This window comes from Lissotriton helveticus, chromosome 10 (genome assembly GCF_964261635.1).
Source record: "Lissotriton helveticus chromosome 10, aLisHel1.1, whole genome shotgun sequence".
NCBI classification, from domain to species: domain Eukaryota; kingdom Metazoa; phylum Chordata; class Amphibia; order Caudata; family Salamandridae; genus Lissotriton; species Lissotriton helveticus.
The window spans coordinates 334,320,152-334,346,477 of NC_136071.1; the positions used below are offsets into that span (position 1 = coordinate 334,320,152).

At 40.4% G+C, this 26,326-nt stretch overlaps 1 protein-coding gene across 1 annotated transcript in view; it reads right to left on the minus strand.

Moving 5' to 3' along the window:
• Positions 1 to 21,055: 21,055 nt before the first annotated feature.
• The window catches only part of WNT9A (Wnt family member 9A), a 211,674-nt gene continuing 206,403 nt past the window's right edge, over positions 21,056 to 26,326 (minus strand). The window contains exon 4 of the mRNA XM_078662479.1: positions 21,056 to 24,899. Within this exon, the coding sequence (XP_078518605.1) occupies positions 24,426 to 24,899 (474 nt within the window). The 3' untranslated portion in view covers positions 21,056 to 24,425. The remainder of the gene's footprint in view (positions 24,900 to 26,326) is intronic.

Consider the following 26,326-nt stretch of genomic DNA (forward strand, 5'->3'; position numbering starts at 1 on the left):
TGCACTTTATTTAATAATTTGCTGCTAGATGAAATTGTTTCCTTATGCTATTCTATAAAATGATTGCTGGTATTATTAATATGCCTATGTATGCACGTCTTAAGTGGACCTCATTAGAGATCATTAGAGATCCAAATTCTTAATAAACATATTGAATTGAATTGTCAACCATGTCAACCATACACTGCTCATAGACTGCCTCACTTCCTATCAGAGGCAATGTGCTCTCACTCCTAAAACCGTTTCTCTGGGGATGAGAGCTGGTAGTTGCTTTGGATGGTTTCAGCTCACCACCTTTTTATTTGCCTTGTGGAGTCCCACAGGACACATTCTTTAATCTTTATGTGACTCCACTGGCGACTTTGATTAGATCATATGGCTGTATGCTTGTGTCACTGGCTAGCAACCCAAAAGTTACTGCCACCAGATTTTATAGTTTGATGAGTAAAAACTGCTTAAATTTAAATTCCTCTAAAACGGAAGGCATGATATTTGGTAGGAACTCTTCCTTTTGGTCTCCGAGATGATGGCACCAGGAACTTGGCACCCTCCTGACCCCAGTTGCAAAGGTTAAAACCTTGAGGATTTTTTTACAACAATTTGTCATTTGAGGGTCAGATTAATCATATGATGTCTGCCTCTTTGTTCATGCTGAAATTGCTCAGGAAAGTTTCCCCTTTTATTCCAGCAGAACTGCAGAAAACCGTGGTACCCACTCTCATTGTAATAAAGCCAGACTACTGGAATGCCCTTATCATCAATATTCAGAAAAGATTTCTGAAAATGTTACAGACTTTTCTGACAGCTGATTCCGGGCTACTGCCGGGTATCCCTAAATACAAATCAGTATTGCAATCTCTAAAACAGTTGCACTGGTTTCTGATCAGGAAGTGCGTTGATTTTAAGACACTGTGTATCACATTTAATTCCCTATTTAACACAGGCCCTAAATATCTTAAACAAAAATGTCTTTACTACACTCTGGCTAGACTTCTGTGATCTGTATCCTAGCACATTTGTATGATTCTCAGGTTTAAGAGATCCTCCTGGACATTTTGTAGTCTGCACTGCCAGACTATGGAACTCTTTGCCACTCAACCTTAAAAGAACTACTTATCTATTGGCCTTTAGATAAGCATTAAAAACTTTGCTCTTCAATCAATAAAAATCTTGATCTCTCTTTTGCAATCCTTTAATAAGTAATTTGCTCTCATCTTTTTGGGGCAGCGCCTAGACACCCTCGGGTAGTAGAGAGCTTTAAAAATCATTTTTTTCATTTTATTTCCTTAAAAAGTAATTCCTCATTTCTTTCCAGCGTTTCACTGGCACATCTTCCAGGTAAATCACTGGATCCATAGAGTAACCAAGAATCTCATATTCATGCTTGGACCAATAATTTCCATTACAGGCTCCATAAGAATTACAAGGGCACTCATATTGAGGCCTCAAATGTTCTTTTGTTCCTTATAAGGGAAATTAACACAACAGTAGTGAACACTAACAATATGTGCTAACATACATGATACATTTTTAGAAAAAATCAGAAGGGTTGACCAATAGTTACCCAGCTGTCTGAAGACCGGAGGGGGCATTCTGAGATGTAGGCAAGGTCAGCATCTCAAATGGCTCAGTACAGTTAACAGGAGAATGATTAGTTTGCTAAAAATCTATCTTGAAGACATTGATAGTCTAGGTAATAGGAATAAAAGAGATATAACATTTACCAAAGATCCAAACTAGGTAAGGCATACTAATAACAAGTAATTTAGTATAAGCTGAGGATCTTCATTTAGTTATCAGCAACAGCTCAATTGAGGATTATTTTTAAAGACTAGAATGCCACCATTTATTCAGGGCACAACAGTGAAATTCCAGCTTATGGAGATTCTGTTTTTGCAAGTATTCATGTCAAAGAAATTCACTTTTGAATCAGTTTCTTCTTTGTTTATTAAGTAGGAAGTCCAATCTGCATAGGTTTGGAACCTTGCTGGCTCAACAATCCAGATACCAATCATTTTAGTAATTAAACTAGCATTCACCAATACCTCTGGCACACATTTATCTGAAATGATGTAGCTACTGCAACAGTCATCCATCAAGATAACCTGAAACGTATACATGCAGCTTGTGAACACCTTGTCTTGTAACTCCGTAGAATGTAATGTCCATGTATCACCTCTGGTGCTCACAGTTATCGCTCAGAGTGAAGTTATTCTTGCAGCACACAATACCTCTTGCATGAGTTCTCGGAAATAGTTGTTCTGAAATCTGAAATCCTGTCCAAAAATGTAAAAGGGAAACAGTGCTTGTACAGTAAAGGTTCTGAACCTTCCAAGAACTTTTAAATTCTCACAAGCATTTTCATTTGTAGAAACCCACAAAAAAATATTGATATTCCTAATGATTGTGCACTAACCACATTTCTTCTGTTGAGATGCCTGCCCTCTGGCATGCCGAATGAGGAAAAACAAGAAGGCCTGATGAGAGTGGTAGGACGAATTTCTGGAGAATGAAAGGTAAGTCCTCTCTTTAGTATTATCGGTGCAAATCAGGAAGACGCCCACAGGCGGGACCCCAAGACGGAACAGCTTCCACACAAGATGCGCTGAAGGGCACGCATGTATGCAATGAAGTGTGCAAATTAAATAGGAAGACCAAACATAATGATTGGTAATCACAGAAGATCTGTATATCTTGCGAGATTTTTGGCATCACAACTAGTCCACTTGTCACAGATATGTATGGGTATACAACTTTAGATTCTGCTGATGTTAGGCTCTCAACTGTCCTATATCCCAAGAGCAGGGATCAGATTGATTATCTGTTATGTGCTATAAGGGGCAGATGTGAGTAAAGACGGATGATAATCTGTCATGACTGATGACGGCTCTGGCAACGTTGATGTTACTGGATATGAGCTAAAGCATGGATGATGATGCATGTCCATGCTAGAATGTGTATTCTGAAGTTTATCTGTGACACAGATTAAAACAGACATATGTGACACCTTCATGCAGGCATTCAAGGTTTTAGAACGTGAATGATGTAAATGGAATGTATGTTATGAATGTGTGGCAGCTGGAGAGCAATACTGAGGGTATTGCATGCCCATTGCCCTGCTGCTTTTTAATACTTCTATTTTAAATAGATACAATTATTTTTATTACTCCTCTCTCTCCGCTTCTTCAGTATGCTTATCCTATGTTATCCAATATATTTTAACTATGTAATAAGAGTGCAGTAGGCACAGAATGTTGACCTTTTACTTACTAAACTATGTAGATTAGTCATCTCAGGTAGAAAGCAGTATTGCAGCTCAGATAAACCCAACCTGAACTTAGTTCACAAGATGGACTGTGGCAAATTAGAATCTGCTGGTTATTATTTTGAACTCAGAAGTGTGTTTTATTCCTTTAATTGGAGTAAATAAGGAACAATTGGGGTGAAGTACCTCTTGTATGTGGTATAAAGAAACTAGTAATCTGTTCTCTCTATTTTACCTTGGTGATTCACAGTTGACATTTCCCCTCCCAGTTTAATCAGAGAATCCAGGTTGATACTCCAAAACCTTGTACAGAATAGGGATTGCAGCTTCCTGCTGGGGTCTTTGACCTGATGTTTGCCTGGTAGAGGGGATCAAGAATTAACACTACTCATTACCCAGAGAAGATGTAATTAATTTCTTCTTATCTATGGCTTCTTCCTTAACCAATTCAAATAGTATTGACGACAATAGACATCTTCCTTTCCTCCGTTCTCTGTGCTTATGATATGTGTTCCAGAACGTCAAATCTAATCAGGCTATAGTTGGCTCCAGCTTCCATTAGCAGCAGGCATGCATTGGTATTTTGTATAGAGTTTAACATGATGATCTTTTAACTGTTTCCTCAAGAGCTCACAATCTTTTTGCCACCACTTCTGAACTCCCACTAGCTTACCTGGGCACACTTCCTATTTCTCCCCTTTAATTGCTTTCCACTTCCATCTCCCTTATTGCTGGTAAATCAATATAGATTGCATCTCGAAGTTTCTCTCTAAAAAAAGGTGTCCCTGAATATTGTCAAGTTAGCTTGCCGTCTCAGCGATCTAGGATAGGGCTTCTTGAATGTAGGTTATACAGTACTTGTAAATCTTCGAATATCAGCATACTCTGATACTTGATCCTCTTGATCTTATGTTCTACTTCTTCCCCTATGAAAAGCTTGTCAATTGTGGTAGTGCACAATGGAACGGATGTTGTTGGGAGTAAAAAGAGTAATACATATTTGTAGGGTTCTACAAGTGCCTTTCATCTACTTACCTGAAAATCTGCACCACATCTTCAAGCTGATTCAAAGCCAACGATCTGGGCTTCCTGTGTGGTTTCAATCTGTTCAGCTGCAAGAATAATATTCAGTTGAAGCTACCTGTTCACAACATCATGACACTTCTTTATGTGCCGCAAACATCCATCACTTCAGAGAAATAAATGGACCTTGACTGTACTATGGAAATACTGGCGCCCAGATTTAGGGGCCGTTAGGATGGCGGACGGATCGCCACCGCCATGCAGGTGGTGGCGATCCGTCCGCCATCCGTGCCCCTCCGCCACCTATTTCCCCCCGCCATATTACAATTGCGGGGGGACAGCGTCCGCCGCTCTTCCGTCACGGTCGCCTTGTGACCACGGCGGAAAAGGTCTAATATGGTGGCGGTGTCTATCAGACACCGCCAGCCATATTAGGATGTGCTGTGGGAAGTGCCTTTCCGTGGCGGCAATGCCGCCAGGAAAAGGCATACGGTCTTTCCTTTGGGGGCCTGTTGCGGGCCCCCAGGGTGAAGGGGGGATGGGGGTGCACATGGGGGGTACCTATGGTTCCTTATGTGTTTTTTGAGGTTGTCGCAGAAATGAAAGCAGGGAGCTCCGATACCTTTGTGGCGAGTTCAAGCTAAAATTGCAAAAACAATTTAAAAAAAAGCTCTGTCTTCCGGTGGGTGAGAAGCAGCTGCTGCAGAAGAGACCCCACTACAGATGGTCATTTAACCCTTAACGCAGGCAACAAGCAAGCTTTGGATGCATGCAGCCACTGGGAGTTTAGGTCAAGGAAGGAGGAGAAACAAAAAATTAAAACAAGCACTCATGACATGTGTGCAGCCATGGGGAAATTATGTAAACAAGCACAGCGCAAGTGCTGAGCAGGCAAAACATTTAAAAAAGTATCACAAAATCAGATGAAAACACTACTTGGGCAATGGATCATTGATAAGAGAAACACACAAGGAACAACAGGAAATAGTATGCTACAGACAATAGAAACAGAGGAAAAGTAAGTGGCACGCACACAAACCAATGAAAAGTAAGAGTGGGATGTAAGCTCCTTTTAAGATTTCTGTTAAATACAATAGATTTCACAAGTACAGTGCAAGTGATGTGCATACAAAACATAAAATTGATTCCCTTGTTTGTATATGAGACAGCTGAATTGTACCATAATGTTATACCATACATTGATCCAGTGGAGAAAGCGTTTGGAGACATATCTTGTGCCTTAAAAACGTAATACTTTATGAGGTTTACATTAGTCTTAAAATGTACACTGGGTCTGTCTTGAGAGCAACTGCCAGGAGGGGGTTCATTTATGGCACTCCACCACTCCAATTCTAGGCTTAGTCACAAGCAGGTTGATTGGTAACTTTTACAATTCATGGAAGTGCAGATCCAGCATTCCAAGTGGCACTGGGGGTGCTATCAAGCTAGAACCTCAGAGCTGCCACATCTGTTATCAGCAGAGGGTGGTAAATGGTGTGAGCCCTTGTGGTGATTGCTGTGGTTGGTGGTGTGGCAAATGACCCACTTGCTCAGTGGTGTATAGCAAGGTAGCTCACCCTTACAGCATCCACTCAGCATCGACGTGCATGTACTAACTTGCACAAACTGCTATATTTTATTTCATCTGACCTGGGATTCCTAGAGAAGTGAGTGGAAAAAGGGGGTAGGGGCTAAGTTAAGTTCCTCAAGGAAGCCTTGATTTAGGTAGGTATTGCTGGTATTGGTTAGAGATGGAAGCATCACTCAGGTCAAGAAATATTCCACTTGACTTTCCCATCACTTGGCAACACTGATTCCTTGGCTATTGAGCTCTCCAGTAGGTAGCCCCTATAGTCTAGTCTCTGGATGTATTATTCTACTGGGCAGCCTTATGACGTAACATGGCTTGTGAGAGGGGTGTGGGTGGGTCACTTGCTACATTAATCGTTGAACAAAAACTTATTGTCAATCTCCAGCAAATGAATGTTCAAGAACCAAGAGGCTTTTCTTCACCTGTCATCACCCGGTTTGCTGTTGCGGTCATGCTACTTATTTCTTATGGTTGATGGAGTATACTAAAGGCCAATTATAAGGTCAAGGTCCACAATGTCCCACAATGCAATACAGAGAAAATAAAATGGTGTAAGGTTTAGAAAAGACACAGAGAAGTAGAAATCTATGAATGTTATTTTTTATTATTAAAGACTATCACTGTTCTTAATTTTATTTGGTCATTCACTTCTCTTTCCTTATAACTCCCAGTTCATTTGATTTCCGGAAATGTCACCTTGTCCTGTGGACACTGTTCTGCCACTGTGCTAAACATCTGAACCGTGAAGTGTGTCCAATGTTCTAACATTCCAGAGTTTTCTGTCATTCCCTCTTTTTGAGTCACATTTTTTATTCATAAACTTGCTGAGTACCTATTCCTCTGTCACACTGACAATTTATTCTATGTGGCTACTGAGCTCTACTACCTCAAGCCTTGGAACACTTTGATCACATATGTGGGAATATAAGAGTAGTGCTGCTCCTGTGAACTGACCTGCAATGTTGCACTCCCTGAATATCTTTAACTTTTCTGTCTCCATGAGTGTTGCACAGTGAAATGTTCTGTCACATTGATGTATATGCTCCCAAATCATGAATTTTAATATTGCCACCACCCCACCCACAGTGCTACAATTATGTACATTATGTACTTGCCCAACCAGTGTTTTGATGTTGTGTATTTGAGTAAAGACATGAGTTGACAAATGTTGCTCTAAGGATTTGAATTCTATGGCAATTTGGTCTGCAAGATAGACATGGAGGATCAAGAAAGATCAAGCATCTCATCAAGTGGACGATTGTAACAAGATATCTGTCAAAAATTGACAACTGTCCTATCCACCAACTTCTCAGTTGCCCCTGGCTCAGTCCGAGTGCCAGGAGTAGGGTTTTCCTTATCACTGAGCCATTGCTGGATCCATTGTTTTGCAAAACCTATTGGTGGACACAGCACCACTGGGAATGGCATCAGTGAGGATGCCACTCCTCTGGGCATCTCTTGTGATAGGTGAGTCATGTCTGCCATGGCCAACAGAAATAGCTCTGAAATATTTGCCATTCTCTTAAAAAAAACATTTAAAGTGTGTGGTACATTAGTTATATCATTTCTGAAGGAGTCCTGCTTTTGTCATCTGTTATAGTATCATACAATAGACTTTGATCCATACTGACCTCCTACGGGGGATTAATAAGCTACCATGTGTCAGAGCACCTCTGGTGACCCCTCAAGGGAGAAAGAACATTGAGGACACAGGCAGCATGGTTATGGCTCTTTATGTCATCAGTTATGAAGACATAGCAGCAGGTTTTAATCCTGGCAGGTGAACTCACTTCTTGAGGTCTGTTCTGTTAATGCTCCACTTCCATGCTCTGATGAGGCGGTGACTGCCCTGGATGGTCACTCAGGTTTTCCACAGAGTCCTGTTGCCCTGCTTTAACATCATTTGAATATCACACCCCATTCCCTCTTAAATGAGTCCATGCAGTTCGACGGCTGGGTGTTGAGTTCATGTAGTTCCTCTGGCAAGCCGTGTTCATTGAGATAAACAAGCTTCTTTCTGGCTCTTGTTGAGCATAGGACAATTGTGATCTGGAAGTCAACTGCACAGTGCTAGGGTGTTCTGGGGCATTACAAAATCATAGTCATCTGATGACGTGTGTTGTTTCATTCTGCCGATGCTTGACTGTAGTATAAACTCGACGGATAGTATTTTTGTAGTCACTGTTTCTGGTCACTTCTCATCTCTCAGTAACTTGCTGTTATCATCGTGCCATTCCAACTTGTCACTTGGAGTGATTGGCTGCAGTTCCTGGCCTCCAACATTTTCTGTTGTTTCTGTTTGACCACCATCCAGAACCCTGCATCGTCGGTCACTCTTTTTTCTGTCCTCTTTTGATTGGCATTCTTCTTCATTTTGTCTTTCTGCTGCTGATCTTGAGCTATCTATAATCAGTCAATCCTCCCCTTTTTGTTCATAGTGAGCAAGAATGTCACCAAGTCTGACAGGGTTAGCTTCTATTGTAATTTCCAAGCACAGTTGTGGATTGAGTCAGCACAACTGATTCTCTTCTTCTTCATGCACTGGAATGCTCATTCAAGTTCAGTTATCCATTTAACTATTCTTTCTTGTTTCATGAGGTCTCTCAGTGGTACACTGATGGTTGCATAAGCCTTGACATATGTTATGCAGTAGGTGGCCAAATTAAAGCTTGCTGACATCCCTAGGTGCAATGGTAGGCTGTTCAGTTCCTTGAATTTGTCTGGATCAAGGGCCAGAGTTACTAACCTTTAACACAATGCAGCGCAGCAAGGCAACTTGCTGTGCTGCTTTGTGTGAAAGGGAGAGAACAGAAATGCATCATATCTACTAAGATATGGCGCATAACTACTCTGTCATAGCACTGGTACACTTCAGGCAGCATAGCACAAACACAGGCACCCTTGCACCTTGTGGATGCATTCCTGCACAAAAACAATCCTTAGAGGCATTTTCCGCCTTCTATGTGTGCAGCAGAATGCAGCACACAAAGAAGGAGGAAATAACGAAGAGAAAAAAATATTTTTCACCTCATTGTGGTATCCTCTGGGAGGCGCAGCAATTTCATGCAATCCCAGGTTTACAAGCCTTTGTAAACCTGGGATTGTGTTAAATCTATGGGTGAATGCATGGAACACCCATGCTCCACCCATGGAATGCCTCCCAGAATGAAATGTAATGCAATGCAGTGCAAGCTTCTGCATTGCGTTACATTTATTTATAAAGCTACACAAGGCAGCACAAATCATCCCTTGTGTGGCTTTGTAAATATCTACTAGCATTTTGCGTCATGACTGTGCCACAAAAGGGGTGCAACCATGGTGCAAAATGTTAGCAAGTCTGGATCCAAGTTTCTAGATTCATTGGAGAATAAGTGTCTATAGAACTTCATGTGATGCTTATGAAACTCACACTTGTCTATGTTGAGGATTAGGTAGTGTTTTGTAATGTGTGAAAGACAGATGTCAGCAACCTGTTTTGCAGTTCCCTTTCCTCCGCAAAGGCTAGAATGTCATCACTGTAATTGAAGGCATTTATTTGGTGTCTAATGACCCACCTGATAAATGCTGGAAGATTTCTGCTACTAAACACACTCCAAAGCTGACCTTCTATATCTAAACAGTCCAAACTGAGTGCTGAATGAGGTGAGGTAGCACTAATCTTTATGGAGTTCAAGTTGATGGCATCCTTTGGTTAGGTCCAGATTTAGGACAATTTTGGCCCCAATGATCAGTGTAGTCATGTTATTGAAGTGAGTTCCACAATGCTGTTCCCTCTCAATTGTGGCATGGGGTTTATATCAAGTCAACACATATTCTTACTTTTTACTTTGAGTTCTGCTATGGTACCACAACTAGCGAGGATACCCATCAAGTTGGCCCATTCGACCTCTCAATGACAAAAGCTCTAAGGACTCTAAGGAGGTCTGGAAGTCCATCTTCAAGGGCTTGTTCAAGATTTGTTACCTTTGCCTCAAATTGTAAAGCGCTAAGATATCCTATAAATAAATAAAATAAATGGAATGGTATATTGTGAGTGTTATGTGATATTTCTCATGTTTTCTTTTATGTGCAGTCTTACTTGATAGTTTTTAATTTTCTCTAGGCTGGTGAATAGTTTGGGGTTTTGTTGAACCAGTGGTGTGGTATTTTGGACATTGTAGAGAATGGTGACTAGCTTCACTTGTTCGGCTGTTCAGAAGCCAACTCGGTTTGCTGCAGGCACAAGCCCATCCATGACATGCCTGTCCGTCTCTAGCCTTCTGTCTCTATAGTTGAGTGTTGACCTGAAGTTTGCTAGACCTAGCAAGGATCTGTGCTCCATCTAGGTGAAAATTGTCAAATTCATGGATCATATATTTGGTCGGGACGTCATCCTGTAGTATTCAGTGGCACATGTAAATTAGGGAGGATACACTGTCAATGCTGTATGTGGCTGGATGGTCACCCATGTGCAGCTCAACCGTTGGGTATTTTAATTTCTGCTCATGTTGCGTGAAGTCCATGAACACATACACGTGCTTCCAGGAGAGCTTTGCGATGTTGACCAACATTTTCAGGAGACGGATGTTACTCTGGACTTCGCATTCTATCTAGAATGGCTACTGCTTCTGTCTCTCACAGCTCCGGCATAGTAATAATGTTTCTTGTCTTTGCTTTGGTGTTTTGAAGAATTATCTTCAACTAAATCTATCATCGGACTCAATGTGATTGACTTTGCCACACTGGTGACATATGTGTCCCAAAGTTGGGCATTTGCCCTCATGCGGGTATGATTGCCCACACTGATAGCACTCTTTCTTCTCTTTGTGATGGTGTCTCTTGCCCCGATTTGTCATGCATTCATGAGAGCATCCAGGCTGTTACTGCTCTAAAGGCCAGCCACCTCTGTGTTGCCAGCAGTGCACATCTCTTTGAAAATGTTGCATGCATGTGAGACCCAGGTTTCTGTTTATAGCGGTGCTCATAGTGCTTTCGGAGGTCCTTTCCTACAGGTGAGGCATGGTATTGGGTATGTGGTCCATTGTGTGAAGCCTTCGGATCTTCATTGTCCATTGTTAGAGTCCCTTCAGCTAAAATGAGAATGTGGAGAATGCATGCAGTGTGATTATGGTGATTTATGTCTTTATTGGTAGCAGTTATGCAGATGCCGCAGCAGTAAGTAGTCCTGGCCGGTGATATAATTTCTTGTTGTCCATTACCTCAATGCCCCAAGTCCTTGCTCCGTACCACCTACTCTCTATCCCGCCTAGAGGAGGCAGTGACCTCTCTTGAGGATCACTCAGATTTCTCCCAGGGCTTCATCCCCTGCTCTAACATCATCTGAACATGGTACCAGGGTCTAGGAGGCATAGGCATCCTTACGAGCTTAACTCCTTCAGACAGGAGCAGTCTGCTTCCTTCAAGCAATACCGCAACAAGCCAAGAGCTGTTAGAAGGAATGAATTTCTCTTATAAGGAAAACAATGCTCTTACGCTGACTCGTATTTTAAGGTGGCAGGTTGTATGGTCAGGGAGTCAGCACACACATCCAGAAAGAATTCTTACCTGTAGATTTTTATGGGGAAGAAAAGGAGGTGGGAACCAAAGAATAATGTTAAGGGGGATGCCATGTGCAGGCTCCAAATCAGTCTTTCTTCCTCAGTCAAATGGGCGGAGTAACGTTTTTAATCGGGTGATACCAATGTACATCCACTCAGACTTCTCAGTAATAATGAGCCCAGCTTAGTAGCACAGGAGGGGCAAAAGGAGGCAGTCTGTCCGGGGATGCTCATCCAGGGTGGGGGCCACAGCTAACCTAGCCCCCATTTTAAAAACTCTCCATATTGTATATAAATGCTCTGAAGTCGACTTCTGGATAAACAAGGAAAATGCTACAGCTAAGAAGCCAGGTCATTCTGGCCCCTTTGTATGCTGATGACGTATTGCTCCTGGCCATACAGTGAATGGCCTCAAAAATAGATAGACAGCTGTTTTGGCATTCATTGAACCATGATTATTAATGTCACCAATACCTGTACTGTGACCATAGGCTCTAAGTCCACGAGAACCAGAATGCTTGCAATTAAATTTTGCATTATCAAGAATATTTAGGCATACTTGTATTTTAGAGTGGTCACTCATTATTCCGGTCGATGGTCACATTTCATATGATCCAGGAGGCTAATATTGAATCAGTTTGAAAGGGTTGTTTTTTGATTTTGTAAACAGATCGATCCATAAGTCATTGAAACATATGCTGGACATTACCAGAATGACGTGTATTTCTTCTGTCTGTTATGGAACTGATGTTTGGAGCTTAAAACTGTCTAAAGACAGAAAAAAACAGGTTTGTAGTCAAGGTTTGGCCCTAACAAATAACATCCCTCATTTGTCTTGTCATGAAGAACTCAGGATACACTACGTGGAAGATGCTATTAAGTTATGATCCCTTTTATTGCAGGAGTCAATCTGGGTTAATCGAGCCACTCCTCATTTAAGATTGTATGAGTTTAGAAACCCATTTATAAAATCCATGTATTTAATATATTAAGTATTTTGTATTTGAAAAGAATTATTCATATAACCATGACCTATTGTGAACAAATCGAACTTTTGAGTTAAGAATGTGTTTGTAAACAGAGGTGACAATTAAGATACTTTATAGAGTTATATAAATCATTAGTTAAAAATTGTTTTTAACCTCTACCGCGCTACCGCGTTTTCCCGCTGTGCGTTGATTTTTCAAAATCACGCTGTTTATGACAAAGCCAGCTCGTCATCCGCGTAGCGCAGGTAACGCCCATGACGAGCTGGCTTTGTCATTAGCGTCGAAGGGGTTAAAAAACCTACAGAAGATATGAAACCCTATTTATGACTTGCCTCAAACAAATATGAATGTGGTTTACTTATCAGGTTTTTAATGGGCATTTACATCACGTATTACCCTTTGTGATGGGTTGGGTGAATGCTGCATCTTTGAATATTTGCCCTTGCATCCAGTGATCTACTCATGCACTGATGCACTTTACATCATTTTGTCATTTTATTAAGTCTACTGCAAACAAATATCTTGGCCATCTGCTGAGATTTAGACACTTTACCAGCTCTAGCCCAGTTTTTTAAAGAATTTTCAAATGTTTTGTAGTCCTCTGGTGTGCCATGATCTCGGTCACTTCTTGTATGCTGCTGTTAAGATTAGAGACAATATTATGGATGAGATGATGCACTAAATGATGTGATAATTGTTTTTATGAACTTTTAACTGTGGGAGAGAAGCTCTCTTTTTTAACAATATGTTTATATGAATTCTTGTTTTATTCATTTTTATAATGTTTTTATGTTTTCATGTAACTGAAATAAAAATTGATTAATTGAAATCTGATAGATTCTCTTCCTGGCTTCAATGGGTCGGTTCTTTCTATTGGATGGAGATAATGTATATCAGGCAAACTTACTTTTTTTACAGGGACTGAAATTTCTCTGATGGTATCAATGTATAAGATTTAATTTTATAGATATTGAAGATTTGTTTTCTGCTAGGTGAAAACACTCTTTTATGTACAGGTAAATGGAAGGTTAATCTGTAAGTAGAGATCTTAGATATATGGACTCCTCGATGCAGCTTCTTGAGAGTGTTCTGCCAGCATAATTCTAACTTATAAGGTAGGTTTCCTTATCATCAGTTTTTAATGGTGTGAGGCACCACCCTCAAGCATGCAGTTTTAGCCACATAAGATCGCCTCATGTCCGCCTGTTATGTTTCAAAGAACAATACATACCTGAGGATGGAATTTCATCCCTCCTTGCTGGAGATCAAAAGGGTAGGAACATCTAGAGTCCTCAGTATTTGAGTGTTCTCTGAAATGCTGACTTATTTCTTTGATAGTGGGTGCTTGATTTCTTCTCTCGTTTTAGCTGCTCAAAAGATTGAGCTGTAGAGGTTCACTGTCAATAAATATATTGAATCACCTAGAATGGCATGAGTGTGAGATTAATATCCAGTATTAGAGAAGGGAATTCTACCACCTTCTCTCATTCCAGGTTTGGAACAACAGTTGGTGAAACGTATCTTTCTTTGTATGTCTCTTATGGATGTTTTCGATCAACCCATACTAGAGTCGAGAACTCAGCAATGTAAGCCTTTTTGGTGGTGACTCTCGAGGCACAACTTTCCTTTTCCAAATGCTAAAGGTCATCTTAGTGGCATTATTGGTCTTTGTGACTGGATGAGGTAAAATTGAAGGCTCAGAAGTGTTTAGAATGAACAATATAACTATTCCAGTCTGGCCCCACCAATTCCAAAACATTTTTGGGAATTGGTGGGAGCAGCTAGGGATATTGATACTGTTCATTCTAACCACTTCTGTGTCTTCAATTTTGAGCATACCTTATTCTGCTGCAAAGACACATTGCTCGTAGGTTAGTAACAGATATTTTAGGTGTGCCATTTATTAAAACAATCTTTACTGAATCAAAATTAAAAGAGAGGAAATCTATGGCCTCGTATTAGTGACAACCATTGCTATTCCGTGTACTTCAGTAGCACGCGTCTATCCTCTTACCTCTATCAGAGAATGCAGAGGCAGCTAAATCATACAGTAAGAGCTTGTCTGTATTTGGTGATATTGGAGGTGCCATCCATCAAATGTTTATCAAAGAGGGTAGGATGAAGAAGGTGCGACTACTCAAAGCAATGGACACAAACTTTGTTGTAGTCATCCAAGGATCTGACAACTTGGGCTTTACTGGACAAGTGGACAGCGGAAGAATGGGTGTGGGCCCCTTTTTTATCCATGCCACGTCAATTCATATAACAAAAGAGGTTGCAGATGGTGGTCTGACAAGTTCGGTAGTACCAATTACGTGGGCGAACACTTTGCTTAATCTGATCTCAATTACGCATTCCCTCCTTTGATTTAGAGTGCAGTCTCATGCAAATGAGACAATGCTTTTGCCCCTGCATCACTCATACCTCATCAAATATCCAATTGCAAAGACCAAGTGGCAGACACAATCTAATATGTCAGGTTAAGTAGTCTTTAACTGTTGCCAGAAAATCAGGTCCACACTTAATAAAATTACAAAATAAATAGGTACGAAATTATTTTGCAATTACCATTCCAGGCAAATACATTTGAATATAATTTCCAGTTAATTTAATTTGGTAGCCTGCCACCAATGTTTGTGACACAATGATACAGAGGCTGTATTGTAACATCCAGGATGCACCATAAAAACTGATTATAAAATACAATTTTAATGCAATGTTTTTCAGTACGGAATGCAGGGTTTGGATGTGCCTGCACAAAATCTGTATATAAATCTGACGGGGAAGAAATGTCATGTTAAATGAGAAATGTCTTTACTATTATTAACTTACATCAGTCATTATTTTAACTACTACAGCGTGTGGAATTTTGTGGAATAGTTTCTTTGTGAAAAAGCTGTGTATTAACTTTCTGGGAAGAACTGGGAATTACTCCTTCTTGCACTGTGGGATTAACCATACCACCCAGTGAAGCCAAGAATAGCGTTTTCAACAACTTACTAAGTAGGCCAAAATAGTTAAGCCAAGAGACTAGTTACTGCCCAACTCAGGTGGTTCAATAGAAGATCACTTTCGTCGAAAAACACGGCACCATAGCCAGTTAGACATCTGCAGTTCCTGGCTAGTGGGCCAACCATCCCAGTGAAACTTTGATGGAATTAAATAAATGAACTCTTTAGATCCAAAGACAATGATGTGCTGTGTATTTGGGCTTCTGTGAAATAGTTTTTGGAGGGAGCAGTAGGAGCTGTTTAAGAATTTCCTCAGTACTTCACAGGTCAACCAAACACTTATTCAGAATTCTTTACTCGATTTGTAAAATTACCTAGATAATGGATTACGTATGTTTTTAACTATCACTTATTTTTACAGCGCTTTCTTTTGAAATTTACTTTTAGAGAAGACATTATACCTGTTCCACTAAGCACCATGTATATCGATTCAGGTTGAATTGCATTGTTTCGTTTTTGTTAATGGAACACATGGTGACTGTGCAAACACGACAAACATCACAAATATAATTTAAAATACATTTATTGTCTCATTTGTCTTGCTTTTGTTATACAAAGTTGTTAAATAACTTAAATACATTCCTAAACAGTCATCCAGAATCAGATTTATAGCTACAAGCTGTACACATGAGGTAGAGAAAAATAATTTAGGCTCCCATAAGACATTGAAAAACAAAGAAAATACTAATCCTTCATTCATTAGTATTAAATCCCCCCACCTCCGTCGTCAATAGAACTCCTTTAACAAGTGCATAACAACATTCCCACATTCTACATTCATATTTTTCAAGGAGTTTTGAAGAATGGGGTTCTTCTGGGGCGAGGGTGGCCTCCAGAATGCTGTCCTTTAGATTATAACTGTGGATGGTGCAAAAATAAAGTATCTGTGAAATTATGAAGAATTGATGATGATGCACAAGGAAGTCGTGTATTTGGCCCTCCGTCTTCAATGACAACTGAAGTGAATTAGTATGATCAAATAACTCACAACATGTTCTATCATGTTATTGGTTTATTTACAAATCGTTGACTCATACATGGGGAATTGGATCATATACAAATTTGAATTCTATACAAATGTGTTTATCTTATTGGATATTACTCAGCAAATTTCTTGCATACGAGTTGACAGAAATTACATCAGGTTGGAATTTGACTTGATAGAGATGGTCTCAAAGTGCTTAGTGGTACTGACAAACTATTAGGTCTTGTATATTCCAAACACCTTCTCAAAACATTGTATCTATCTCCAGTGATGGGCATCCCCAGGATCCCTAAGGAATACTTTGCAACAACAAAAACTATTGGGCCAGACTCACAAAGTTGGCCTTGAGAAGTTTGAATTTTACACATTCTACATGTGTACCTATTGTTTGTAAAAATAAATCTAAATTTTTAAGGCTTCATGAAGATCCTCTTCAATGTTCATGAAAATGATAGCAAGGTACAGGAACACTTCTGTTTCACCATGTGTAATCCTATGTACTGTCTGCATAGTGGGCAATTTGTTGGGGTAAAGATGGAACAAATGTGTATTTTCAAATTTTGGGTGCCCTTTTTTTCCGCACGGAAAATATTTTTTCATTTACCGAAATCCCCTCACCTGCGCTATTACAGAATATGGGACTGTTGTCTTTATTTTCCCACCATTTGGTCCTACCTCTAATAGGTGTAGTTTTAAGAGTGTTTCTGGGGTGGAAACTACCTTGCAGTTTGTGGGTGCTCAGTGCATTTGGCATGATCATCTTCTAAAAGGGCCTTTTTCCATCCATTCAGAGTCTGAAAATTCTACAGTGAAAATCCATCTTACTTGTGGATTTCCACCATAGTAAGTGCTCTTCATAGTTCAAAAGGCCTACTAATCCTGATTCGGTGAATCGCGCTGAAAAAGATTAAATGGCAAACGGTGTTTAGTGCTTTCTGCACATGTAGGTTGCTCTTACATATGCAAAACCATTAGAATCGAATCCTCAGAGGCCTACAAGAATAAAGGACTTTTAGAGGAATGTTTCTTCATTGAGCTGATGAAGAAGGAAGCATAACTAGAGATGGAATGGTTTAATTATTCCATACGTTTACCACTTCCCAAAGGTGGGCACCACATCCCAATATACTCCTAAAAAATTATTTTGTGGAAAAATATGAAAACATTTGTGTTTGTACCCCAAGTTGTCCTCTGACAGGCATTGGTAGAAACTCCAGTCCGTCTTTTTTCATTTTATTTGACCTTTGGGACTTAAAGTATTGTATTTACAGGAGCAAAATCAAAGCTGCAAGTAAAAGAATACAAGAACAAACGCAGCACTGGATTAGGTACCAGTGCCTGCCATGATGCAACATGAGAGTTATGCATCTATAATGACAAAAGTTTGAATCAAACCTTGGACAGAAACTGGTCAGAGTACTATATGAATTTAGTTTTGTTTTCTCAGTCCAGTTTCAGTTTTTTTTGCTCTTTCACATCAGTTTCACAATCCTCAAATATGTATTGCTGTCTGGGTCAAATGAGATGTTTGAAAACTCTTGATCTATTAATATTTATGAAAGACTTTAACCTCACTTGTATAAGAGTACCTTTGTTCTTTTGGCTATGAAGTAAAATATCTCCTGTTCCTAGAACATTTTGATGCCTGAATTACAACAGGCAATCCTGCTTGATTTTTTCATGGAGTGCTCCCGTATCTTTAGCCACTTCTCTCACAGGTATCTCATAAAATTCAAATTGTTATTCTTGAATTGCGAAACATAGTCTATCTCTTGAAGATCAGAATTCTTTACATATTACCAAATGGTAGTGATTTAGCTGTTCATTGGTTGGCTACTTTATTAAAGTGATTACTTTATGCTTCTCATAATTTTACTGGCTGAACCCATTCTTTGAATTTGTAGCATCTAACTGTATTGGTTTATTTAGTCAGTAATGATGCTTGAGTGTGATCTACCAGCTGACTAAGTTTGTCCGGAAGCCAATCAGTTACCAATGGTGGTCTTTTAAAAGAATTGATGTCACTCATCAGTTCTCCCACTTTGAAACTATATAAAGTAAACCTATTTGATTCACTCAGGTTTTAAGAAAAATTGCATCTGGTCTAGCAGTTCTCCCCAGAAAAAAACCTTAAATCAAACCAAACAGCACATCTGACTCGTGAGAAGAACTAAGTTATTGCTTCCATCAATTTATTTTGGTGTTTAACAGCTGCCACACTTCCTAAAATTAATAACTGAATTTGCTACTCTAGATCTGTTTTTTGATTTTTTTTCTGGGAGAGTGAGAATCTAAGATCAACAGAGAAAGCATTAACTAGCTGAGTAAGTAAAGAACAACTGACTTTCAATAGAATTTGACATAGGCACACAACTGCCAATCAGCGACTGAACGACTGACCCCTGATCTAAATATTTTTAAGCTCTCAGCCAAATGACTGCTGCAAAACCCAACCACACACTGCTGTCCTCTTCATTCTGCATTGTGTTCTGCAACGTCTAATCTAGCCATATCTCAAACTATCCAAACGTTCAACTCACTTACAGCAACACTACGTGTACTAACATTTCATACTCACACTTACATTTGTACTAATTCAACTCAAAGTCCACCTTTCCCACTCAGCTGTCCAGTGACATCAACAGGCAAACCATACCAGTGTTACTATAAAAATCAACATACTACCCACTCACACGAACATCATTCACACTTGCAGCATCACTGAAACGCTGAAGCTAGGCCACCAATCTTTTTCAGAAAAACTAATGCAGTTGTAGCAAGATCCACATCAGGGTGTCATACTTTTCACATTAAAAATGGTTTCTGGACATGCAAAGTGAGTCCTTGCAAACCTGGTGTCAGCATCAACTCATTTCAAGTGATGTCTTTCAAACCTACAACAAAAACCTTTAATGTGCATACAAACATCTCACTTTGCCTGACACATGGGAAGAGTGAGTCCAGCTGTGGAGAACGGCTGTGTCCTCCCAAAGGGGCTTGCACTGTTACAATTTAACCATAGACTTAGAATTACACTGCAAATTTAGAATAAAAGAGACAATGAGAAACGTTCTTCCATCAGAACATGTTTACAATTTTTCTAGAAACTGCAGTAAGCCTCAACACTTTTAGCTACATAAAAGTAATTATGGAATGTCTGGTTCACGGCTATTGAATGCAAGGCACATTCAGAAAGCAATGCATCCACAAACAAAATCTGCAAATTAATTTAGAACATTGCTTTTCACCCTTGCATGGATAACACTCTAACCTGGAAATTGCATAGAGCTTCAGGGTGCCCTGTTTCGTGACTTCATGAACAATGATGGCATGGATCTCCTGGAAGCCCTTCTTCTCCAAGCAATGAATGGGCTTTCAAGTGAATGAAGGTACTGGAGGTCAGAATGGACTGTCCCCAGCTCGTCTCACCGGCTGGAGGTCTAGAGGCCTCTTTGGAATCGGTGCACATTGATGGTACCTAACCGCTTCCAATAGCACAGAAAGACACTATCTGTTTCCTAGCACACTAGACTACACATTTTCTGCTATCCTGGATAACCTTTTGAGACTACTCTACTCAGGCTTGGTAACATTAACTGTGGATAGAGATTTGGAGGAAAGCATGGTGTTCTCGTCAGTCTGACCAACATCGCATCACTCATCCTCTCCCTACCGGAACATTTGTCATGCTCAGACCTCTGCAATTTTTAGAAGGGCTCAGGTAGCACAAGTTAACCAGTCTAATTTACATTTAGAAGCATGTAAGCACAGGGGTGGCCAGCGGGGCTAGCATTTCTTCTATATTGTCCAGCATAAATGAAAGAGAGGGTGAAAGGTTTAAGGACTGTATGTCGTGAATATATTCATGTGCAAACAACTTTAGGTAGAGTGAATGATTCATAAAAGAGACCACTCTATTATAAAATGTGCATTCTACATTAACTTGTTAGAATAAATAATACCCCCGAGATTACCTTCCTCCTTAACGGATTTACTCTGGAGCGGCCCGTGCAGGTAAGAGCGGCGGGGCGGTGGGGCGAAGTGGGGAGGAGCGCGACAGACAAAGACGAGGGAAAATTATATAAATAAAAATAAGTTCCCTCATCGTCATCTGTCGAGTCACCACCCCACCCGGCCTCACGACTCTTACCTGCACCGGTTGCTCCAGGATTTCCTACTGTTGGATGCTGCACATACAATCAGTATTTTTTCAAGACAAACTGAATGTTAACAATAGAAACAGATACAAATTCATTACTGGTCTTCTGTTGGCAATCTACTAGCTTCGACTTTCCAGCCTATAGATCACTTAATGTGGCAAAGTGGCTTAAGGATAATGGATGAGCAAACCCGGCCATGCATTTCAAATACATTTCAAAGGGCAGCATGACTTCACTCCATCCCATCCATCCAATCTGCTATGCTGGCTTTTCTGGTTGCAGAGTTCACTGTGTGTACAAACCCCGGCATCACAGGTTTGAGTCCCACCAGCGATGTCTCAATCCTTTCCTCTCTGGACGTCGTTAAATTGTGGACTAATGCCAATTGTGCGAATAGGGGCAAAAAAAAGCACATGTGGTATCTAGCGCATTACAGAAAAAGTGAGCTTCTCCTTTGTCCTTAAATTTCAGGGAAACTGAATGCACACTCAGGAGTCTTTTTACATTTTTATCATATATCACCAGGCATGGTACACAGATGTCTGTTAAATAACAAAGATAGAATACTGGTGCAACATTTTTACATAGAAACATCTATTATAAAACAGCAAACAGTCACTGTTTGCCTCGTTAAAAAAAATATTATATTTTTTATAATTCTGCCATAGAACTAAATGTGTCATTCAATAAAAAATATTCTTCACCTATTTTACGCTATACACAAGTTATAATGGTTGTGCCCTCTTGCACGTAGGACACTGGTCTAGTAAGGGGGCCCTACTGTCATGACAGCTCAATCCAAGTTCTGAGCATGGTCTACAGCCACTCGACTCTCATGCAAAACATCCCACACCCAGCCAGTCCTAAAACTTCTCAACTATCCTCACATCCGCTGTCCACTCAATCTCTCTTTTGCTCATATTTTGCACCGCAAGCATATCTTCACATGTTTCCACGCTTATTTTCCTGTCCCATTCTGACATTCTCTCTACTTTCACCCTAACCTCTTTCCAACGTGATTACTCAGCTGTTCCCTCCTTCCATCAAAAAATCTCTCTTCTCTGATGCTAGCCTATCATTCTAAATATCATTCATATAGGCATGCTCTAGAACGTGCCCTCAAACATTCACACTTATCTACTTGAGAATTGACATTTTCATTCTGCTTCACACCATAAGATCTCTCCGCCTCACACATTCTCTTCCAATCATATTCACTCTCCCTTAGCTCTCCTCGTCATCTGCACTCTCTCTCCTTCTATCCTTCACAGTTTCTCCTGTAGGCTTTTGTCTCTCCCGCTTTCGCATTCTTTCATTCACCCTCAGCTTAACGCCCACCCTTCAATACCTTTGACTATCTCCGTTACTTCTTTTACTTATTTCTGTTCCATTTCCTTTCCAAGATTAGACAAAGGTTGTTGTACAAAGTATGGAAAAATATTCCACAAAAACCCACCGGTGCAACTTCGACTCATGCAGGAAGACACAAAAAGAAACAGACAAGTCTGATTTGAGGGGGTTAGTAACCTGCTTCACACACTGCCTGTACATTTTATGTATGTGCCTCAGTACTATTTTAAGTATTACCACAGGAGAAAAAACCCTACTATTTACAATATAATATGGAAGCAAATTATCCACATTGACATAAATACACTTTTTTAAATACTTACAGAAGGCATCCAGGCTTCAGTGCGTGAATTGTAATACACAGATCAGCTCTATCACTCAGTAGTTCATTCACTCCTGCCTTACCCATCCCGCTTCCCCTTATGTACAACTGACCTTTTGAAGGCCCACCCCCGCTTTCAACATTTGCCACTGACAACATATACTATGTGCAAGCTACTGAATCTGATCCATCCAAACATGCATCCTCAAACACACACAGTTTCTCACAATCCATCTTCCCCTCCATGCATACAAGGCACAAAGTCTGTGTCTCTCTCAAAGAAAAGGATGTACATGACTGGATTACATAAAGATTTGTGACAGTTATAAATGTACATAATACCACAATTAAACCATAAAGTAGGTCCTTCAAAGATGCATTAGAATAAATAAATGTTTGTCTTATATATATACATATATATTCACACGAAATAATACAGGTAAGCTCTGTCTTTGACTGAGCCTTATAGAAGTTTGGTTGGTTTTCATTTGTATGGTGTCAATGGTTCTTGCAGTTGCCGATTTGCGCAGAGGCACTTTAAGAGAAAGTCAGTGGGTTCAAGGATAAATGAGGGAGGCCATATTTTCAGTATCCAAAAGTTATTCTGCATATTGGCTTCTCAGCTGACCCTAATCCAGTTCTGTAGCATATTTGAGTTACATGGATGACTTAAGTTTGAAATCTTCTGTTCTCGTCATCGGCCATTTTCTCCTCCGCAGCTGTTCCAGCGATATTTAATTGGCACACGAGTATCCTAGTAAACCCACAAGCAAATTTTAAAAAATGAGTGGCAGGCACTGAGCGGTGTCGCAAGCCTAACATCCTCAGCAAGGATTGGTCTCTTGTGACGGGACAACAAGTTTGAGCCTTGGTCGGTCCTTTCCATTGGCAAAGGAAAATGTGTGATTGATTGGCGGGAGGATGGGAAATGTTTCAGCACATGTGGTGTGTGGAGAACCGACCACGTGTCAACAGTATTCCATGCTGCAGTTGTAATGGCAACAATAAAGCCAAAATTCTCTTACACCGTTGGAAAGCATTCTGGACTAGTGCCCCCACACCTCAAGCCCGGGTGGTGGGGGGTCCTCATGATGGTTTAAGCATGATACAGTTTCTAGTGCTTGTACATGTTTTGATACATAATATTCAATGTAGTGGTTTCAAGAACTTGAAAAGTGTTATATCCTTGAAGGTCATGTTGTTCCCTCTTGGCTTTGAGCAGGTGGAATGACCACTCTTGGATTTTCTCTAGTCCAAGATTACTGCTGTCGTGCTGGTTGACACTTGCATGTACAACAGGAAGGATGAGCTAACTAGATGGTTCGTAAATGTGTCGGGCTGGTTAGTAAATAGGGCTAAAGCAGCTGTTGTAGGCATTCAAAAATCACCCACCAGGGTATTTTCCTGATAAAGACAAAAAGGCAAAAAGCGTTTATACAAAATATAGTGGTTTTTTTGAGGACAGTGTTAATGCTAATAAAAATGGCTGTCGGTTGTGTTTGAAAATTGAAACAAAGGCTACTTGCATATCTTGTGATTTCCCAACAATATCTGATTGGAACTTGTTATCCTGCAAAAGCAGGGTGATCAGCTTTATAAGGACAATTTAGAATGATTGTTTTCAATTTCTCTGATGTCATGGTTAAAGCAGCACTCCAAGGTCAACTGCTTGTGGTGTTCTCTTCCTGTAGGAACCTTAGTATTTGTCTTTGCACTTTTCATGGGGAAGATTATGATTTTGTCCAATCCCACGTTTATGGTTGACCTTCATCTAACGTGCTTGAAAATTACAGTGTGCTTTTGTCTTTGCAGTAAGAAAAGATTCCGGTGCGTCTTGACTTGTCAGACTGTAACTGCTTCATGAGTCCCCAGGCATGGCCATAAGAATTTGTCTGGCAAAGGGGATCTAGCAAAAACGTAGAGGAAGCAGAGTTTAGGGGACAGACCTGATGAAGATAAGCCTCACAGATTCCGACATTTCCTATTTCTGTGTACGGGCCTCTCAATTCAGCGCATTTTGGAGATAAGGGGCATGGAGGTGTCACCTTCTCCTACAAAGTGCTTGCGTCATGACATAGCTTTCCAATCCCGTTGCCAATCAAACCCTGTATGTCACGTGATAGGGCACATCTTGTCCCATAATCTTTCCATCACAAAGAACATTACTGGTCCACTGTCGGCCAAATTGTTTGCTAATCCTTGCAGGTGTAAACCTCCTCTCTCTGTGTACACTGTTTGCATTCCACATAGCAGCACCAGCGCACTTGGCACTGGCATGGCTTGGTCACCACTCTGCTCTGTGTGTTGTGGCCCCGGCCACAGCAAATGCTCTCACAGTTCTTGTCTTTGTAACATTTTCTCCCCGTGGTGCCAGGTGAGAATTTGCTCATCCGACAAAAGCTGGGGGAATCCTCAATATAGGTCAGGTCTGTAGTCCTTGGGATTTGGTCACTGGGTCCTGGATTGGGTTTTTTGGGTGGAGAAATGTCCCCCTCCCCTGTCGCTTCATTGGTGGTGCTGCCCACTTTGAGGGATGTCTCGTACTTCTGCTTCAGCTGTTTGGCAATTTCATGTAGGGGTGCGAGCTGCCTCCAACACGTGCGCACCGTGCAGGAACCAGACACACCATGACATTTGCAAGTCGTCTCCACTCCAGATTTGATTACCTGAAAACAAAAAATATCAAAATAAGTAATGATGGCACAAACAACATATTAAAGATTAGATTTGTCAGCTAGAAGTTTGATTGATTTTGCTTAAGGTTAAGTGTGCTACACTTTGCTAAAATCTACAACATAACTGTTACACAAAGACGCATATCATAGATATTCATGTGGAAAACATGACAATCCTACTGCTATTATGGTATATTGTAGCAGGAAAAGCAGAGAGAAATACCACCAAGTGGGTTGTGTATGCTATTTCACTGCAAACACCTCAGCTCTGAAGTCACTCTCCAAAAGTTAATAAAGGTTAGGTTGGTGAAGAACATCAAATAGCTATTATAATTTATACCAAGTGTTAGGACTATATGTGGAGAAAATATATATGAACTGGAACAAATGTTTCTAAAAAACGCAACATTACTTAAGCAATTTCTCAATTTTTTAAAGGCATCCTACAATTTGTGTTACATTTTAAAGGTTTTGTTAGATTTAGAAAATATAGAAAGGTAATGAAATGGCTATGCACTTTTATTTGCAGTTTTATAATGCCTACTAAATCCAAGCAAACACGTTGCTGCTTTTAATGTCAGTTTTAAAAACTCCTTTTTTCCAATGGTGGTGAAAACACGGAAATTGACCATTTAATTTTCTGGGAGGAGGATTTTACAATCCTATCACCAACTTAAATTGATTCTATACAGGTCGAAGTTTTTACTTTTGTTCAATTTTCTCATCCATCCTAGGTGTGATCGAGTGGCTACCAGTTGAATTGGCTGTGTGTCGGTGTGAAGATATCAAGTGGTCAGAATTAACTTTTCTAGCCTGTTTCCCGATGCATAAATCCAGCTATAGCAAGTTATGCAGGATGGAATGGGGGAAAACATGCCAACTCAAAAACAACTGCAGTCTCTATTTTTTAACTAAATAACAGGCCCTTTCCTGCTCCAATTTACCACTTGTATTGGAAGTAGGAAGACAACAGTGGTGGACTATAGGTGGTGAGGGCATACCAGGCCAGGGGAGGTTGTTCTCAGGAAGGATGGAGGGTTCCATGCTGCCACTCTGGAATTGCAGGCGTAAGGTGGGGTTGGACTGTGATGAGGCTAACATTTCTAGCCCTGTTTGTTAGTGTTTTTACCAGGTACAGATTAAAATCCGGTAAAACTGGGCCCTGTGTTCCCACTGCAGGTGTGGGATAAATGAACCAGTTGTGTTCGGGAGCTATATGACTTGATGTCAGGCTCTACATACTCTACGGGCTCTACATATATGTTGTTTCATCTTGCTGTCAGCTAGACTCAGGTTACTGATTCAACTGTTAACATTTCAGTGCCGGCCAAACTGCCTCACCCTGAGAGGAGGTGAAGAGAAAGGAGCAATGCATGACACCAATTATGGAGTTACATTGTTCCCAATACTGGCCTACG